Source organism: Polyergus mexicanus, unplaced genomic scaffold (genome assembly GCF_030449975.1).
Source record: "Polyergus mexicanus isolate NDT 795.1 unplaced genomic scaffold, iyPolMexi1.0 SCAF_12, whole genome shotgun sequence".
Classification (NCBI taxonomy): Eukaryota; Metazoa; Arthropoda; class Insecta; order Hymenoptera; family Formicidae; genus Polyergus; species Polyergus mexicanus.
In genome coordinates this window covers 5,014,660-5,036,727 of record NW_027223332.1, presented here as the reverse complement: position 1 = coordinate 5,036,727, position 22,068 = coordinate 5,014,660, and the positions used below count along the sequence as shown (strand labels likewise).

General features: G+C 37.2%; 2 protein-coding genes across 7 annotated transcripts in view; both read right to left on the bottom strand.

The window, feature by feature from the left end:
- The window catches only part of Ten-a (tenascin accessory), a 422,894-nt gene that overhangs the window by 360,590 nt on the left and 40,236 nt on the right, over nt 1–22,068 (bottom strand). The gene's annotated exons all lie outside the window — the stretch shown is intronic.
- LOC138938139 (esterase E4) lies at nt 4,777–7,510 on the bottom strand. The gene is made up of 9 exons (XM_070304916.1): nt 7,293–7,510; nt 6,840–7,128; nt 6,554–6,739; nt 6,264–6,463; nt 5,871–6,039; nt 5,628–5,794; nt 5,401–5,545; nt 5,104–5,236; nt 4,777–5,018 (listed from the first exon to the last, which is right to left on the bottom strand). Exons 1-9 carry the CDS (start codon nt 7,482–7,484, stop codon nt 4,856–4,858), a joined length of 1,644 nt encoding a protein of 547 aa, XP_070161017.1. The 5' UTR covers nt 7,485–7,510; the 3' UTR covers nt 4,777–4,855.

The window sequence follows — 22,068 nt, the reverse complement described above, 5'->3', positions numbered from 1 at the left end:
TTTCCTATAGCTGATTACATTGATCCAATTCCAATTAATAACTTGTTTATACTTAAACTCGTCATATCTAAAGTAGGACAGATAAAGTTAGCTTGGCGTACGACGGGATACGTAATCTGGTAATTAACTCGACACTATCCAATATCCGATGCGATATAAACGCGCGATATGACGGTAAATCGAAAATTGTTATCAAAACTATATGCGACACGAAACGTAGAGAGCAGGCAACAACAACATATTGTATCGATTGGTGCCAAGGATCACGCTTGATTTAACGCGGCCGAATGTGTCCCGATGGATCGATATCGGGGTAATCTATCAGGACACACAAGGATCGGGACCTTTACAGGTCCAATTAACAAACAAACCAATTTAATTAGCATTATCAATGCAATTTCCGTACTGGCATCGGAACTAATATTGGAGGCGGCGGAGTCCGCCGATGTACGTACGTAATGTACACGATATTGGTTCGAGCGAGAGGCGACGACGAACGGACGGGACATGTAGTAATTCTGTAATATTGTGGGTGACGGTGGTTAGCCTTAGGGGATGGGCAAACAATGACATCCGACCAACGCGGCTCGATTGCTACGCCGCCACCGCGTCGGCGTTGAATAACGATAATGTAAATACATCATACAATTATTTGCTCGGTATTTTGCAAATTACATGCGTGCTGCAAAGACTCGTAAGAGAGAGAGAGAGAGAGAGACAGCTTTACGTTTAATATACATGAGTGCTGTTAATCGTAATTAAATCCATCTTTGATCGGATACGCTATCATACGTTCAACTCTCTATGTTGCATAAATGTTATATATTGCATAAATGAGAGAATATGGATTTAATTGTGATGTTAAACTAACATTCCCGAAACTACGTACATAAATAATAAACCGTCAGGATGTATTGTGTGTATGTGAAAGTATGCTACACATATCAATGTATAGAGCAGAATATGTTTATTATGTATAATATCCTATGCATTCTCTCTTGTATCTCTACTCAACGTTATGATATTAGACAGGTTTATGTAGAAATTTCATAAGTTATTACAACGTCCAGGGAAATTATTTAACGAATGGCCATTAACTTCTACCAAATACTTAATCAGCCTTTAATGCGAGGATAATTTAAATATATGGACACACGTTTGTATAAAAGCGAAAGTTGCTCGTTGAACGAAAAAGTGAGTATCGTGGAGATGGAAAGACGCTACGGCATAAACGGTAAATCTCACACGTTCAAATACAAGCTACCACTCATAATTATAGAAAATCGTTAAGCCATTATTATTTATCGACCAAATCGTTAATGGATCAGCGTTTCATTTTTCCTACTTTATCGCGATCCATAGAACGCAAGCATTAAACCGCGTATACGCGCGTGTGTTACATGCATACACATTGCCGGAAATGGGTGCGGTAGCAGCACCGTAATACAGTACAAACATTTGCGTTGTTTCATACTGTCCCTCGTATTTGTCAGGAACTATCGTTAAACGACAATGTCTAACTCATTTACTGTGTATTAAGTCGCACAGTTTCCCATAATGATTCATTAAGAGGATTCTATTATCCTCTAAGCATTAATTTCAACATAGTTCTTTTCGGAATAAAATGTACGTTATGCCCAATTACAATATTGATTAAAACAAGATATTACACGAGAATCGCGATTTGGATTTTTGTGAAAATTTAAGACATAAAATTTTATTGAGAATAATTTGCGGAAAAAAGAGTATACGAAAGGATTGCAAATTCTTTCAACGATAAAAAAAAAACGAGACAGATGCCCGTGACATTTCACTCGAATAAACTAATTTTGCTTGGCCGTTTCACGCATTCATTGAACATATTCAGAGATTTGACCGAATTTTTTACCCATATGAAAGGACGGCGCGCGGTAGAGTCGACTGTGCCATTTTAATTTCCTTTCGTTCTGTAGATTTGTCGCGGATTCTCTTTTGTTCGCCAGTTGCTTCTATAATATCTCAGCGTACATTATTCTATATTTTTATTCGTGTTAGATAGAATGCATTAATTGAGACTAGAAAATTATTGTATATTATCAATTCAATACGCGTGTAAATCGTGTTTTTTTATTTGTAAAATCAACGAAAACAAAAATATTATTAAATATTATTAAATAAAAATGATATTTTTGCTCGAATCACAAATCATCACCTAATTCAAGTCATTACATTAAATTATACATTCTTTTATGATATTGGATAAGGCGAGTAGTAGAGAGAGACGCTTAAATTGGGTCGACACGATCCAGGGCTTTCAATATTCACACAGCGGTTAAAGATCGGGACTAATCCAAATACGATCAAATGCATTACGTAGGAGAAATCGCCGTGCAGGCGATAGAAACGTAAATGTTTGTCCGAGACTCTACACCGCACGTAGGATTGCATCCGCCTTGAGCGTCGAAAAGGGTAAATATCTGAGAGTGTGGTAACTAATATATAATCCCAACGTCGCCTGATCAAACGAGAAGGATATCTTATAGCCGATTAAATCCAGTTAAGTCGCGCGCGATAAAATTGACACGTACGATTGAATAGCACGCAGTTGCGTGACATACCGTAGCGTATGACATTACTGTCGTACAGGGTAATAAAAAATACATCGATAACGTAATGACAATTACGCAAACGCTAATAATTTTCATCAAATCACCCAGTTTTGAAGTTTGCCTTTGTTAGAGCGGCTCACATAGTTCACAACTTCGCGTTTCCAAATTGCAAACCATTGTAAATAAGCATGCTTATCTCGTCAAGTGTCGTCGCCAAGCTCAGTACGCTTTGCATTTCTGTGCGAATTATGGCATCGTCAAACCGAGAGTTTGTTCGCTTGTTAAGACGGACATAACAGCTTCGAGAATAGCAACAGCAGCGTCGCCATCGTATCGCGAATACGCTCGAGTATCAACGATAATGGTTTCGCGGGAATTTGTATGAACGCTAAATGGAGCAGATTAAGATATTGACGAGCATTTGCAGCGATATATTTCTATCGTCTCGTCGTATATTATTCATGCGTTTCTTTCCATTTGTACCGCGTCGCATCGTTTGCGCGAATGTCGAAACGTGTCGGGAGGAAACGCGAGTAAATAACGTTTCCTCGCCCTGTCGTGTAGACGAGATATTAAGTTGTTGAGATGAAAGTTGAGGGAGCTTTATAGAGACCCGTAAGACTCATCAATTTCCCGGTATTTCCGATCGGTCAATCCTGCAGAGACAGCAACATCATTGCGCGCAATCCCATTGACGGTGAAGAATGAAAACTCCGTTTAACAATATCGCTTATTCAGGCGCGTCGGCACCGCTGCAGACTTTCTTCGCCCGTAGCGAGATGATCGATTGCATTCGCGCGCACAGGTCCCCCGCACAGTCAAAACTGCATCCGTACTGGCGATCAATATACCGTGGCCGTCCGTGTGTTTTTCGTATTCCGCGGCAAGTCACGCGGAATACACTCTCTCTTGAAGATAACAGCGATGTTAAAGTTCACGATGCGATTCACGGCGCTCGCTACACCATCCGTGTTCATCTCCGCTCTTGATTACATCATAAAACGCGATGAAACAGCAGTCGTCTCAAGGTTATACAATTACAGTGATATATATATATACATCAAATGAGTATTTCACGAGATCGATGTTACGTGAGCACTATTTTTTCTCTCACTGTCATTCGTCGGTTCTTCATTCATCTTTCCAATATGTTGCTTTCCATATGTGTCATCTTGCCGATTCGCTCATATGTTGGACGAATAAATTATCAAAAAAGCGCGCAATTTCGTTAAAGAACTTGCATCGTGCATCCACACGATTTCACCTTGTTATACGAAAACTTTTCGCGATCCTGCATGAAAAAGGATATAGGCGATACCGGGGGTAATACGAGTAACAGCTGCTACGATGCGGCGCGTTAGCCGCAATAATTTCCATCTCGCGCGATTATTCGCGGATTGTTCACCCTGGCCACGTGCGCGCATGCACGATAACGACAGAAGAGTTTCTTGTCGGCGATGGGCGCGGCCCTATTTGTTACCATTTGGTTCGTAACGCTCTGACAAGGCATAAATTTTCCTTTCATCCGATACGTCAGCTAGTGGATCGTTGTACGCGCACGGTAACGCGTGCGAGACCGTGCGTGCGTGACTAACCACGCCACCACAGATATATCTCGACCACTGCGAGAAAAAGTAGAAGCGTGTGGTACAGAAGCGAGAAAGAGAGAGAGAGAGAAAGGTATACAACAAATTGCCAATCTCAACCGCGGTAACCAAACTGCTAAGGATCTACCCGAGTCGCATCAACATTCCTTCCCACAACAATTTTGTTGTTTCAGATGTAGACTCGATGTTTCTCTTTCAACAATTTCACTTGCCGCGATGATGTACTTGCGGCGAGCGCGTGAATTTGTAATGTAAAATGAAATAATATCGAATTAAAAATTTTATAACGGCAAAACTTGATATCGACGGCTATTAATAGCAAATTAGAAAACTTAATTGCTGACTTTAATTAGATATTTTATAATCGAGATTTTATCAATTATATATATATATACATAATTGATAAAATCTGGATTATAAGATATATATTGAGTTTTGGTCTCTCTTTTCTCACGGTGAATAACATTTCACTAAATACTTTTACAGATAATATATTTCATTTTTAGATGTATTTGCAATCTCTTTCTATAATATATTATACATACATATTATTCCTTACAAGAATAATCATACATTATTATTTATTAATTATGAGATTTGATGTGGTTATCGTATTTGAACTGCATTCTCGTAAATTAATCTATTTATATTTATATATATTTAGTCAAGAACATTTTTGTACAAATTCATCCAAAAGTTTATTCTATCTTGCAGTAAGCCTTTCTCCATTTTTAGCTCTTGATTGATATTCATATAATTATCTTCTTTACCTCTGGGTTCCCAGTTCACAGTTACATACTCGTTCATATTCGATGTAGGATTCCTGAAAATATTATAATTAATTTTCCAATTTTATATCTGCAATTATAGATTAATTTAATAGAACGAAAGATTATCCAGTCACACACCCGTCTTTTGCAAAATTTGCAAGTAACGTGGTAAAAATACGCATCATCTTCTCCGCAGGCGAACCAGGTTGTGGTACATTTTTCAAAGCATCCGAATAAAATTCATAAGTCATATCATCGCCATGAGCAACGCCTATGTTGAATGAGACAACAATGATTACGAATAAACAAAATTAATTAAATTGAATTTATAAACACTGCAATGTATCGCGTATTGTATTAACGTAATATTTAATAAATTGTTATATAGAGGAAATATAATCTTTTTATGGCATGTGTGTGGAAGCCATAACTCACCAGCCTCTACGTGAAACATAGTTTTTATCATACCGAATGGAGCTTCGTAAGAAAATATGTACTCGTAAATTGGAGCCGAAATTCTGGTGCTTAATATATCTAAACTGAGCGCGGTCGCAGCGTCAAACATGATGTCGTCCAACATCTAAAATTCACAAACAGCATTAATATATACGTCATTAAACTTAGGGATAGAAGGTTGCTTGCACAAATTAAGTAATACTTACCATCGTGAACTCTTTCGTCGTTTCCGTGGAGATCGACTTATCCCCGAAGTAAAAGCTCTTGAGGCTTTCGCCTAGTTGGCTCTTCTGCCCGGCATCGGTTATGTTCAAGTCGGCCGGCAGAAAGTTCTCGAAATGCTCATTCATCTGATCGATATTGCCAAGCATCACTGAAAACATATGTTTTCATATCGTTTACATGACGTCGAGCGTGTAACTGTCGCGTAATATCGCCTTGGTGATTACTCTGTACGAAGAAAGCGGACTCGTCGGCCGTAATTCCAGCCATAACGGGCACGTTGGCAATTTTTCCGGATTTCAGAAGCGTCCAAGGATTATCGGGTAGAAATATTTCTTGTCCTAAATCAACTTCAACCGATGGAAGGAACGCTCCTAAACGGCCGTTCATAATATTCTGCAATGACATAATCGAATAATTACCCCGGCGCTCAGTACTCATTAGTATAATGAATATCCGCGTTGACTGCGTGTGTATTACGTACATTCGTACCGTAAACTTAAATTAATGTAATGCCGCTTCTCGTAATGCGCGTATAGATATCCGCGTAACAAGAGATCTAGCTTGTATTTAGTGAGCATAACGTAATGTTTAATAAATGCTATAAGAAAATTACATACTTCGGTCTTCATTATTTCATCGCTAGCTGCAATTAATTCCTTCGGAGAAAATTCTGCGAGTTTAGAAACCAATTCAGTAGAATCATTCGTCTCAATGTCGAGCTTATCTCCTAATTTGAAGGCAAATTCTCTAGGATTGTAAGAAATTGCCCATGTATTCACTGCGCTTCCACTTTGTTGAATGGCACCGTTGAACAAACCTGTAGCGCGATAAATTATATTTTATCTTGATATATATATATATATATATGTACAATAATCAAGAATTTATTACGATTAACATATCTCACCGTCCGACATTGGAGACATCATGTGAAACTGGACGGAACTTGCACCCGCGTCATCGCCGAAGATTGTAACTCGGTTGGGACAGCCGCCAAAATAATGTATATTGTCTTTGACCCATTTAAGCGCCATTACCTGATCCTTTAATCCGGCATTGCCAAGTGCATTTTTGTCACCGGTATTTAAAAATCCTATAAATCGTTAATTCAGTTTTTATGAGTTTTGCAAATTTTTAAAACACAGAAATTATTTAAACGCCGTGCATAAATTTCTTGAGAAACAATCACTTACCGATTGGACCGAGTCTATAATTAAGCGTTACAAGGATGACGTCTTGCTCGATTAAAAAATCAGGACCAAAAAAGAAATCATCTCCGAAACCATTGTTAAAAGCACCGCCATGAAACCATACCATAACGGCTTTAAGAGCATCTTTCTCCAACACCGGTGTGTAAACATTAAGATAAAGGCAATCTTCTTCCCCAATCAAGTCTTGTTTTATCATACAGAAGAATGGACAAGTCGAACGATGATAAGTTGCGTCATATGTGCCTTCCCAGCCATCAGCTGGTTCCGGCATCTTAAAAATTTTAAACGCTCGAAATATCAACTTATCTATTATATCTAATAATCATTAATACAATATATCTTTTTCAATATTTCGACTCGCATTTTAAATACGAAAATGCTTAATTCACTAATGTAGATATGTATGCGTACGGGTAATTTTTATAATCAACTTACCTGGAATTTATTAATACCGACATTAGGTTTCGCATATGGTATTCCCTTAAAACTATAATACGGTTTGTTCTGCAAAACAGTATCGGTCTTTAGGCCCTTCAAAAATCCCTGAGGAATTTCTAATTGAATATTCTGCTCTGCGTTGGTCGATGCGACCATAAACGCACAAAACACGAACTTGTCAAACCACATTTTATTCAACACTGCAAAAAGATTGTCTTGTTGTCCACCTTTTATAACGTCGAAACATGTCGATGATCAAAATAATGGATGATAGCGCGGACTATATTTACGCAATCACTACTCAGAGAATATAATAGCGTGAACAGATTACTTGTTTGCAATTTACGAGATGCCTCCATAATCTCGCGTGTCAACTATAATCATAACATGGAGTTTTCAAATAGAATCGTCAAGTCGGATTTCCTCAGTTTATCTTCAACCTCGATACATAATCTCCATTACAGGCTCATAATATACTTCCTGAAATTTATTCTAATTTGCAATGTGTAAGGTATAAACTGTACGGCTTTTCAAGAATTATAGATAAAAGAGATAAATTGCTTTTTATGCACGTTTTCTGCAATTAGATGTGTAGATATATAAGCATGACCTAGATATCCGTAAACTTATATTTATAAACAGTATTATCACATTTATTAGCTATTATTGATAAATTAATTCTAAAAAAAAAAAATAGTTATTTATATATTATATTTTATTGAACAATATGAGATTCTCTTGTGCATTTCGAGAAGTATAGGAAATCTTGTGCGATTTTGATGAATCATCGTTAATGTGATATAATCATAAAACGTCTCTATATTATTATGAGCCAGCACACTCGAAATTTTCCATACAATAACATTTTTGCATTTATCTATTAAATCTGCCTATTTACCCATTACAGAAATGTATAATTTTATATAATAATTTTACATTTTACAAGTTATTTTAAGTTATTTATTTTAAGCATGATTGTGATTAAACTTCTTTTATAAACGATAACGTTATATAATAATATTATGTTTGAATATATCTCAGAAATATTGAGAGAATCGCAATATTATTGCTGCAGCGAAAAATTTCAAATAGAATTTCAAGGCAGAGCGCACAAAATGCACTTGGAATGAATGAATTTTCTACAACTTACTCTTATATTCGTGTAAATAGAAGATAGCAGATATAAAGAAACTGAAATGAAGCGAAATATACATATATAAAGTACAAACTAAGAACGAATCCGAATAGTATGCCATAATAATTAAGATCATATACTCGATGCGAATTTTTCGAGTTAAATAGTAATTAAAGTCAAGTTAAGAGAGAGAGAGAGAGAGATAATATATTGTGGTTTTCTTCGATGTAAAATTATTTACAGCATAATTAAGATTCGCGGCGGCAGACTCGATATATGCCAATTGCGACGCTGAAAACATTATCTTATTTTTCAGATTACTCTTGAAACACGGAAAAAATCTTTATCATTTAAAAATTTAGTAACATAAGTATCTTATTTCTAATATTTAATTAGGAATATACAATAAAGCATTGTTTGTCGCGCGATAAATCAGTGAACACAATTTAAAAAATATGAAATTGGAGTAAATCCCGTGCGCGTGATTTTCCGCTTTAAAGAACGATCCGACGATTTCCTCCGACAATCTGTTCGCCGTGCCGGGAAGAAGGAAGATACGTTCCGTGAGCTATTGCAGAGCCGTCCACCCAGTGTTCCTCCGAGTGAACTTGAGTCTGTTTCGAGCATGCCATCGAATTTGTCAAACGTGATTTTCCATGAAGAGTTCCTCCGCCGACATCGACAATTCTATTGAAAAAGCAACGAAACGTTGCTTTCGTCATAAATGCGCATTTAGACCGAACTAATGCAACACAGCTGATAGATACACGATAGATAGATACTCTTTAGATCTGCTGCGCTATTCTTTCAGTTATTTTTTTTTATTATTATATTTTCTCCCCATAAGTAAAATATTTTAATAAAAGTGTTTATATGCTATAAATTTTTTGATTCGAAAAAAATGAATACAAGAATAAATTAGTTTTATTCATATTGAAACGAAGTAGATTTATACAGTAAAGAAGGACAAGCCGATCGATAAGCAATTTTATACGATAGCACAGTACCAACTTTAAGTATGCTTCCAACTTTTTTTTTCCTAAAGTCCTAAATAGAATATCCGCTTACAGCAAGCTGCTTTCAATGGTTGCCGCTAGGGAAAAGACAAAAGGGCAGACATGGGACACTTGCGAAATATGACCACTTTGTCCATGCCCCGGCATCGACGGCTTTCGCTCCTATGCGTTTTTCACTTGAGAAACTTATGGCCCAGTTTCATGTTTCAAAGCAACTTTCAAGTCGAATTTTAATCAACATGCTAATTTTCAAAAAACAAACGATGTGTGAAGATAGCAATTTGAGGAGAGCGTTAATGCCAGCATCCATTTTGAATCGGCTAACTTTAGTCCAAGCCTGTAGATGTGTGTATGTGTAACAAGAACTTCAAATATATTATTAATTTAACTCTTTTATGTTTAATAACAACGATGAAACGTTATGTTATAATGGCAAATCTTTCTTATTGTTGACACTGCTTCAAAGGAAAGAGTATTTTTCGTCTCAATTAGTGTACATATATATACATAGTATAAATTAGAAAAAATTTTTTTCTCTATTCAAATTATTAATTTTATTTAGCATTACGCAAGGCACAGATAGCTTATGAAAAAACGCGATAAATTAATAAACAATAATTTTTTGTCCCAATATATGCAAGTGATAAAGTGCTTAATCGTGCAGACGCGGTTGTACGGTTTGCAAAGCGTATCTCTCTCTCTCTCGTGAAAGCAATAAAAAAGACCAGCACGCGAATTTATGAACGTACGGACGAACCAGTCGTGAGCCGTTTAACCGATCGTTGTATGCTCGAATTACGAGCCACTGACACCGGAAAAATTTCAGATAATACGAAAACGACGCGACAACCGGGCGGCCAAGTGCCAAACGCCGATGCACGAGCGAAATGGAACGCGAACGATTTTTTTTTTTTTTTTTTTTTTGCCATTGCACACACTCTGTCACAATCGCGCGCCATCGACATCATCGCTCCTCCCCTGATGGTTCCGGCGGACTCGGACCGAGGACAAAGCACGCGCGTATTTGACACATTTTCGTCGTACGAAAAGCATGGCGAGAGCATATTTTTACATTTTTTTTTCTTTCCACGATCAATTCAACGAGCCGTCGTCATTCAAGTGTGCCATCACCTCTTCGAGAGAGGCTTTTCACTTCATTTTAACCGTTAGTTCTTTCGCGGCTCTTTTCCTTTCGCGCTACATCTAGCACTATTTCTCCTCTTCTCTATCTAATTTCATTCGCTCACTACTTTAATTCTTCTCTTCTCTTTCTCTATATCTATTTGTCCTTTCTGGTCGCTTCATTTCCCGCACACTTGCTCTTTCATATTGTCATCCCGTTTTGCGCATTTCGTTCGCCCGCAAACAATGTTGCGGCCACTCTCGTGCCTACGTGCTGTTTTCGCTGAATAAATTTAATTTAAATTTTCCTGCCATTCGGGGAACGTTTATTAAGTAAATATATCACGTGGGGAAGGGAGGAACAGAACGTTGTACACACTGATATTTTCCGCGGAACTTACACTACGCCAAAGTTACGAGCACGTATTGCATCCTACCATTGCCGTCATGGATGCATACATATGTCCATGATGCACGCATGGAATAACCACCGAAACGCGAATCTATGTTTACAGGATTAATTTATTAAGTTTCGCTCGCGAACCCTTTTACCCATCGTTTCATCGTCCCTAGCCGAGAATCGTATGGTATGTGAATTGGAAAATGTAATTTTGTGTTTTGTTGGAATTAAAGGGTATACTGTTTGTAACGCGAAACGTAATATAGTGGGTGACGTACGATTTTACAGATCGAAAATCTCTCGGACGTTGAAATTAAAATTTTTGCGAGTGTCGATGTATATGTGACATTTATATCCATAAACATATATAATAATCATTGAGAAAATAGATCCTGTTGATGAGATCAATGAGATGCAGAATATCAAATTATTCGGGCAAATATAATACAACTGCGGTTTTTAATCATACTCGCACATATGTAGCGTAAATGCGTTAGCTTATGCGACAGTATAATACTATCATTGATGTCGAACAAGGAAGATAGAAAATAAAGCAGAATGGTAAAAAAATGTGATGTTATATTTACAGTTAAAAAGCAATTAACTAGCCATAAACTATCTTTTTATCTCTTTCTTTCTATCTCGATTCACATCGACGAAAGCCGCTCGCAAAGAAAGAATTGTGCGTAATATGTTTTCTTGATTAGGATTATAATGATTTATATAATTGTTTTGAGATAGATATATAAAAGTTTCTCTCTTTGCGTTTTCCCGCGTATACACACATGGAGAACTAAAAATAAAATTTTACCCCAGTTGTGTCGACCGCGAGTGCACTTTTTTGTGTTTATAGCGAAATCATACATAGACAATCTATAAATACACCGATTAAAGCGCAGTTACGTTACACGTGTGTTCACTGACATGCGCCAATATTTTTTAGAAATTGTCTTTCAGCCGTAACAAAATATGAAAACATCTATTTTGTCTTGTTTTTATGTCCCGCCATCACTCGAATATTTTTTGACAGCTTTTTACCGTGAAGATTAATATCTATATTAAGAACGGCACACTGTGCATCGCGTTGTCGGTTTAACTAAAGAGTGACGTGGCGCATTTACAATTCCCCTTGTAATAACATCATGGATGCTCCGACAAAAATCCAGGCTTAATCCGATCGACATGTACAATTTTGTCTAATTACTTTATATCTATGGATAAAGATATCGAGCTGATAAGAAAAACAAGAAAGAGAAATAGATGGACCAAGGTGTGACAAAAGGAATTGCCGTCGTTCTAGATGTCAAACGGACAATGGTGATAGTAAAATAGCAAGGAGAAAGTCTGTTGGATTAAACCATCGCATGAGTAAAGCGGCGGCCCAGGCCTTTTGATTTGAATGTAAGAGCGATTTTCCGTGCGAGAAGCTTGAAAATGTAAAAGCCAACCGTTCAAGATTCCTGGTGTGATGCGGAAGAAAGTGGTAGATAGAGAAACAGTTAAAGAGAGAGAGAGAGAGAGGGATGAAGAAGACAACCAAAAGGGTTAGAATATCGCGGCTCCGGCTCCGGGAAAAGGATGGAGTAACATAATTGCTTTTGTAAAGGAGATCACAAATTCGCCATTCACAATCGGTCAGCGCGGCTGAAAGTGTCCTTTCGAGCGTAAGGTTTTTAATACGAAGTAGGGAGAAAGTGCCGCTTCTGGTTTTGAAAGCATCTTTTGAGGATATTTCTCTCCCCTTCTCTCTTCTCGTTCGGTTCCGTCCCCTTCGATTTTTCTTCTCCTCGCACTCTTGCAGCGCACCTTGCTGGCGTTGCGCGAGCCCGAACCAAATCGCCTCTGGTGGAATATTGATTATCGATATTTATTGCCGTGTGGTCAGCATGCGTCGCCTATATATTCGACATTAGCTCGATCAAACGGCGGGATGTACGATTTTCGGAGCCAGTCGGACATCGTCGAGTGCATCGCCGGCTGATCGGAAGATGATTTTCACATACTGATATCTGAGTTAATGGCGTTAAGGACGGTATCGAACAATGCACACGCGAATCCGTTTATGTAACAATACGATATCGTTCGTTCAAACTGCTTCTTCGACAACGTATCTGCTCTGCTTTGCATTTGGCGATAATAATGGTCACGTGGTGTCAGAATTTTGTGTCGCATCGCCAGTTAGATCGGACATCGTATTCGGCCTTCGCATCGATGTTACGAGAGACACGGCTTTCATAGAAGGAGAATATCTACCATTATGAAAAAAAATGAAGATTCTCAAAGAACTTAAAGCTGAAGGTAAACGCATATAGAGAGGTGTCGTAATCTTTAACATCGCCGTTGCTGATTGCAGAACTTTTGACGTCGTCCGGAGCGACGTTATATCCCTTTATGGAAATAACCGATCGGAACAGCAAACGAAGGGAGCTTATATGCAAAATTTCACGATAATGGAATACGTTTTTTTTTATCGAAATATCGTAGGCTTGATGCTCCGCCCTTGTGCACCCCATGTCAAACAACGAGATATGAATGTTTACGACGCGGCTTGTCATAAGAATCGTAACTTACTGGTTACATTTTGTAAGACGTCATACACCGCGGCTGCAAACTGTCTAAACCGTATGTCTTATGCGTCGTATTCTTCTTGCTCGTAAATGTAGATTGTCCTAGTGGTGGTATCACCCGTCTTCTCTCAGGCTGTCACAGGGAACGTTTTGTCTAGCTATCGAATAATATGCGCGCGAAATGTGCCGAACATAATACCCGTGTAACAAAAACGTTTACGCGATACAGAAAAGAGATGCGAAAAAGGTGATCGGCACTATATTCGATTTCAAGTTGTCTGTTCGCTCGAACAGAGTTCGCTTTGTCATCGTACAACATGATTTTTACTCATGTCCGAGAAAGAGAAAGGATTCTCAGAAAGGGTTCTTGTTACTTGTGAAGTTTTAACTTGATTTCTTTAGCAGTTTCTTGATGTCTAATGGGAGAGTTTTAAACTCAGTACTCATAATTGCATTACTTAATCGATCATATATAAATCGATTCTCCCTCCGACAATTTCAAAGAAACTCGCTCGAAAGCTCAAGCGTAAAAGTAAAGAATGGAAACTCAAACCAAGTAAGTTTATAAAAGTTTGTAAACCATGTAATAAAAGACGATATAAGTTTATAGAAGCAATATTGCACGTTCAGTGAACGTTCACAAAAGGGATCGCATATTAATCTTCGCATACGCCATACATGATTGAGTTTTAAATGTTTCAGAATTAATACTATTATGTTATAAAGTTTTTGAAAAATTCTTCCACGATATTATTTATGATAATAAACAATATAAAAGAGAGAAGGGCAGTTTCGTCTTTTTCAACAGATACGCAAACGAGTATTACAGTCAAGAGTTGTAGAAATATTACAGGAAATGAAAAAGAATTTATAAGGCTCAATGTCTCGAGAAATATAAATATAAGCGCATCTTGTATCTAGATATTGTAAATTGTTCGCTTTACAGTAACAAGATAAACACATTGTTGCTCATGAAACAATAAAATTGTAAGGTACGTTTCGTTGGAGTTTTTTTTCGAGTTTATGAGTTAAATGAAAAGTCGTTAAGAAAAATCGTAATAATTTTTTTCATAAATATATAATACAATATAATTTTTATTATATTGTATTTTGCATTCAGCGAAATTAAAATCTTATCTTAAATTTTATCGTAATAATTCTGATTTTTCTTTAATTGCCGAACAATGAAAACATCTCACGTGATATTTATATAATTTATTTCATATATGAGAGAAAGAATTACGAAATATAATTGGAAGAATCGTTAATATAAAAAAGTATATCGTTCTATAACGCGATTTCGTGACATGAAAAACGTAAAATTGCTGTCCGAAAGGATATCCGGACGGATACGAACGGATCAGATTTACAGACGAAATCCGTATCTAGAGATATCTTTCCCTGGCGACGAGATTCGTGGAGGAGGAACGGTACGCGCGAAAAATATACGCAGCATCACGTAGGGGAAATAAATTAGGTGCCTTGGAAAACGAATCGGGGAACTGAAGACAGAGTCAATTATCGCGGACCTCAGCATTCTCTCAAAGAACTACATCTTTATATCCTCAAATCTCGATACGGAGTTTTTAACTTTTCACAATTAGGACGATTCAAATCATTTAAGGATAGTTTATAATTAATTTAAGAAATTTATACTTGGATTAAAAACTGATTTTATAAGTGTTCAAAGCGTTCGATATTTCTTATTTTAAGAACGAGAACATAGGATTGATCAATTAATCAATCTTTAACTATCGAAACTGTTTTAGTTCATTATCGTGAATGCAATATTACGCTTAATATATCATAAGAAATATTCGATTTGATCGAGAAATAATTTAAGAGGCTACGTTTCCACGAGAGAAGCCGAAATCTAGGTCGTCTATCTGCCTGCATTTGATATATCACGTTTGACTGCAGAGTTTCGTACAATTGTAACCAGAGACAATTGTGATGCGGTGTCAAAGTGACACAAGTACAAAAGGACAAGCGAGGGTGAGCTTCCGTCTGTAACAGCATTCTTGTACATGATATCGTGTTACAATCGTCTATTGATTTGCTCAATAGTACAGATTACTCGTCATTTAGCATCGAAAATTGTAATATGCAAGTTTACTTGTGTAATAAATTATATCGCAGAACATTCCTAATTTTGCAAAATTTGATACGTGATAAAATGAATATATAGAAAACAAATCAAATTTCTCTATAACTATATTATATACAAGATTTTTAGTGATCCGCATGTTTCTCACATTAACATTTCCTCGTGACTGCACATGCCGTTCATCGAACAGACATCTCGCTTGCTCGATCGACGAACAGAAAGTAACGTCGGTAAACGACTAGAGAGACGCGCTGAGATATAAAATCCCGTCGTAGCATGTGGACCTGACAGCTTCTTGTTCGTTTCATCGTTATAAATTTAAGATGCATCCGCATCTGCGCGAGGAAGTAGGGCAGCAGTCGCGGTACCCCTTATCTGATTTTTGCGCGGGGGCAACGCCCATTTTATACCCTCGTATTTTCCGTCTCGATGTGGTAATCGGAAAGATCTATAGTTACATCGCCGCTGAAGTTCTATTCGACGTACGCTCCGCGATAAATAGACAGCCGAAGGCTGATTACAAACGCTTTTATACCGTAATGAATTATCGTCGTGTTCGCGCTGCGGTTTCTGTATATATCGTAATTATATACTATATAGAATTGAAAATCACGTGACGAGCTTTAAGTCACAAGTTTAAACGAAAACACAAAAATAGGAAGAAGAAGTAGAGCTGATTCGATCGGAGGAGTAATTCTCTTAACTTAAACGAAAAGAATGTTTTTATTAAATCTCTTAAAATCTCTGTAAACGATTCTGAAATCAAAACTTTAAGCTGAGCTTACGTTCTTGATCAATCAATCACGTGGCTGAATTTTTGAGCCGCTTCGTCGTCGAGAGAAGATTGAACGGTCTCTTTCAAGGAAAAAACGCACACACTCTTTTCGAGATCTCGTTCTATCGGGTCAAGGAGAAACCTAATAAAGATTTGCTTGCGAAGTTTAGTTATCGAAAACCGATCGATAGCCGCCCATTTAATCTCACCGGTCTCGATACACTCTGCAAGAAAGATATCGTTCCACGATACGTGCAAACTGTATATAACACTCAAGATCGCATTACTCGCAACGAGCGAATCGCCCGCGCCGTCGTATATGAATAAACGCTACGAGGGTCATCCTCTTCACGTTGTTATCAGCTATCGCTTTACCTGCTTTTAACCGCGATGAATCCCGCAAACAAACATCGAGCTTGAAAGATTACGAAGAGCCCCGCGCGTAAGTAATTACGAGATGTGCGGCGGAACCAGATTTGCGCAACTCCCGGGACGTTAGGTGCACTTTTCGCAGAAATCGATCTCGTATCCTACTCGTCTGCAACACGGAAACGCTTCTTCCTTGATAAATTTAATTTACATCGGGTTAACTTTGGAACAGACAGTGTACTCTAACTTTCCTTCGAGCGCAATTGACGATTATATCTAGTCTCGACGGGGGATTCTCAGTTTTTCTCTAACAAAGTTTGAAATTAAATGAAAAAAATCGATCAAGTATATTTAATTAAAAACTGTTTTCTGATACACAAACACAATTGCGCGCACAATAAGTTTTGCGAGACTGAAAAGTAAATCTTGCTTATAAAAATATCCGTACGTCAATAAAAGTGCCGCATTTCATGCGCTCTGGGATGCGTATTTTTGAAGCGCGACTATTTTAAAGTGGTTTATTGTTTATAAAATTGGCTACTTCCTAAAATTCAAAACAGCTATGTTAATTATTTTCTTTCGGATATAACGTAATAAACGATATAATCTACGGACACCATCTATTGTAGCATGCAACGATATGTACAATTTTTTTGATCAGTCACGTGAAACCCATTAACTTTCAGTCCTAACGAAGTAAAAAGTACTTGGGAGCGTGCGCATTAATTCGCGGTAACGTTCCATTCTTGCTAGATTTTGTTTCCCATTTCCTCGTACAGGCGACAATTTTTCCGTTCGTATTAGTCTGCCGGAAAAAGCAATAACGTCTCTTTATCTCGACACCGCGAGAACCGTGAACCATCTTCTCTGCCGCGCGAATATTTTATTCCTTCTATTCTCGAGAGTCCCCGCAGTTTCCGTTTTCTTTACACTACGACCCGCTTGCCTTGAATATTCTTTTCTCTTATTTTGTTTCCCGCGTATGTATTTCTCGCGTTCGGTTCTCGTGTGCGTGCTTTTCACGTGCGCGTGTGTACGCTATCAGACTTGTACGTGACAGCGTTTACCATCGGGTTGAGTTTAAATCAATAATCCTGAGACAGTTTGCTGTCTGTAGTTAGCGAGGCAATGCAAGTTGGAAACGTCCACATCTAACTAAGATAATTGCAACATTAAATTCAATTTGCCTACCGACATTCGTAGAATGTGCGCCACAAAATTGCACGTGTACAGGGCAAGGTTGATCTTGTGACGTAAGGGGAGAAACAAAATATTTGTAGATTCATTTCTCACTATTGAAATTTAAATTAATGTAAGCTTGGGGGGGATTTATAAATGCTTAATAATTCAGACGGTAACGCTCACCACTCTTAATTATTATCGATATGTGCTTTTCTATTGAATTTTTATTATTAATAATAACTGTGAAAAACATATTCAAAGTTGGAAATTTAAATGCATTCACAAATATTCCATAATATGAATGATTGAAATTGCTTAGTACACCGACATTAGCTGATTAACAATTGGAGGAAATTATTCTTTTGTACTAGTGTAGAAGCTAAATTAAAGAAGCTAAAATAAAAACTGGAACAATTCTGTGCACTGACAGTAACGCATTAGCCATTGTGTCCTGCTTGTTTTATAATTATCTTAAAGTCGCATTAGCTCACTTGCGCAGCTGCTTCAGATCGGAGTGTCTGTTATTTTTAGGACGCACTAAAATATGTTATAACGTTCGGTCGCTCAATTTCCTGTTTGAGCAAGACTCTCGCGCAATTACCCCCGGTCCCTATTGAACGCGCATATAATGGTGCTCGTGGCTTTTACCAGTCTCGAAAACAGGAAGCGTAAAGTTTTCATAATAACGCATCCTCTCCGTTAGATAGGGAGACCCAATTGCCACAGGATGCACACAGGGTCCGTCAGCACAAAGGTTCGCCTTTTTTCCTGCTTCAGCCGCATCTGCACGGAACAGCGAACGCTTAGGCGAACCCTTACCCGCAGGGGAATAATTTTAGAAAAGATTTCCTTATTCAAAGCATGGGATAAACCATTTTAAACACTTTCCGTAAAACAAGAATACAGAGAACGTCTCAGCTTTACGGTGCATGCAGGATCCGCCTGACATTAATCGAAACAGTAGTAGTGAAACTGTATTTATTATGCAAAACTAAATGCAATATATTATGTTTTAACGTGACCAAATTTCTACTTCGCATTCCCATATGTTATTTCTGCGGAGAAAAGAAGAAAAATACATATTTATAGATCACATTATATAACAAAACACACACAGAGATCGCGCTGTAAGAATTGATTCAATCTCGATGAAACGTAGATCTACCTTAGAAAATTACAAAATAATACGGCTTCTTCTCGCTTGTCTAATTATGAATAGGATGGTCAAAAGTTTTCAGAAATTTTCGCCAAAAAAAGTGAAGAGCGCGCGTTGTCAAACGATAAATCATATTTTTTTTTTTTTTTTTTTTGCATTTAAGTACATTGTAAAGGTTTTAGATGCATTCTTGTTTATTGCAACTGCAATTTTGTTACATTTTAAATACAGCGTTTTCTTGTATATAATGCTAAATAATAAAAACATATATTAGTATATTAAAATTATTAAATTTTTGATAACATGTGCAAATGCCATTTACTTACGGATATGGCTTATCTATAATCTATTCCGATGCAATCAACTATGATCAATTTTGTAAACCTATGAAATGAGCATTGTATTTCATGAGCGAGTTTAAATATTACCTGTCATTTCCACAGCATAAATGTATATAAGAGCAATATAGTTGCATATGTATGTCTTTTTTGCGAATTCATAATATTTTAAATTATGCAATAGGTTATATATATATCTTAGTCAATATCGTGATTAAATTTTCATACCAATTATTTTTACGGTTTTTGTCAAATGCACATCGGAACGAGATAAAATCGCACGTTGCTACGTGATAAGATAATTCTTTTTTCTTAATCTGATAGTATATATAAAATATATAGGAAACATACACGCATATATATAAAGGTAAAAAGAGAGAAAGTTACGTTAATAAAATGTTTCGCGGAAAAAAATGTGTCCAGGCCAATTATTTTTGTGCAGGCACGCGTAAAATATTGTGTATCACCTTTCAAAGTAGACTCTATGGTATATATCGTCGTATATAGCAGTGTATAAATGGATAGCTATAGTTATATAAAAGTCGTTTGGTATGGCGTTGCACTGGCTAATACACTTCATGGATTATTACTTTCATTTTCAGCATTCGAGCATCACGGCTCGTCAATACTGATCGAGATGAACGAATTTTGCCGATATTAAATTTACGATCTCTTTATTGAAACTTTTGACGACACATAGAAATTTAATGTAATGAAATTGGATTTCACAAACGAAGCATTATTGTGTGGATCTTGATGCTATATTAAAAAATATTCATTAAAGCATGGTCGTTAAACATGCAATCTGATAATACCCTTTCTCATATATCCGTGTATGCGTAGTATAACAAACACATATAGCAAATAAATCAAATGCAATAAATATCACACGTGATACAAGACATAAACTAATTACTAATTATATGAGCAACGCATAAATAATATTTATACTTCTAAGTAACACCGATAGAGAAATTTTTATAGTTTGGAAACAATTTTCAACACCCGATGCATAACATCACGTGTTTAATAATGAAGGAAATGAATAAAGCAACGGTTCTGCGCGGGACAGAAAAATATCATCTTGCGTCAAGTTAGTACTCGAAACTGTTTTTTGGATTCATCCGGTGTCATTTCCCCGGCAATCTGCCTGGCTGTGCAAATACATATTTTTTCGTCCTCGCTGGATTAACTTTGCCGGAACGTAGGGTGAGCTATCGACGATGCAATTTATATCGCGTGAAGTACGACCATTTTGAAAAGCGGGGTAAGCTTGGTGATGCGATAAAAACTTTAACGTGGAGTATTACGTACGCGTTTGAATCAATTTTTTCCCGCAAATTTGATGCTCTTTTCTTGCTCCAAACATATTTGCAATTTCTCGAAGTCCCCGTTCTTATATTCGCATAATATGCTAATATCTCAAGGGATGCATATTACCGACTTGGGATGCGCCCGTATTCATCGAACGTATAGAAATACGAAACATATCACCGTTCGCAGAAATTGCCTGACCGATCGGAACTTGCACTTTGAATGTCCTTCGAGGTCGCATGATGATTATGCCCGAAGGCTCACTTCGCTGTGGTGAAACGTCAATTAGGCAAATGAGAGAATTTCACCGCAATCAGACCTATTGGGAGTGTATCGAAACGCTGATTTATTTAATCGCGTAACTATTTTTGATAAAGCGCATAAATGTTTTCATTTATTTTACTTATGCCAAAAATATACGTGGTATCTCAGGTTATTCTGGATCTATCCTACTTTGCACAGTTACATTAAAAACAAGGCTGTTTCTTTTATATTTCATATTTTTGTTAGAACTTTATAACAAAATGACCTATATATAATGTTTGATATTCATTTAATATTGTTTTTCTTCTTGTTTTTAGTCATACAACATACTGATAATATAATATTTGACCGGAAAAATTTAAGACACTCTATATATGTATATGTATATTTATAGATAGTTATAGATATCTGGTTCTTCGAGTTTATCATTTAATTCTATTTCGATTACACACTAACCAGAATAAGTATATGCGAATATTGGCATATCAGAACGGCGGGTGCATCACTTGATGTTAAAAGAAACTCAAATGCTGCGAAAGGAGCCGTGGTGCTTTCACCGAGATTTGCTCATTGATCGATGGTTGTAACACCGTCGACCATTATAGCGGAGGGCTTGTGGACGACGCGGCGCTTTGTGAAAACGTTCATATTTCTCGTTTGGCGATATCGTGGCTTCATTGAGCTCGGTACGTGATAAGTTCGATGAAGAAACGAGGACATCGAGCATAGGCGGAGATAAGTATACGAGGGGAGATTCGCGCTATCCTGAGGTCGGCGGTCAGATCCGAGCAACGCCGTGGCGATGACAGCGCGATATGTCAAACTATTGTCCCCCTTGGTTCTCTCGTTACGTCCCTCTTGTCGCCACCGTTCTTCTTCGCACCACGTAAGACCGGCAAACTAACTATGCGCCTTGCTGCATGAGACAATATGATTGCGTTTCGATTTCCGATAAGATACGCTGTATGTTGCAACGGCACAATTAAAGCTCATCACTGATAAAAAGAAATTTTAAAAAAATTCGTTTA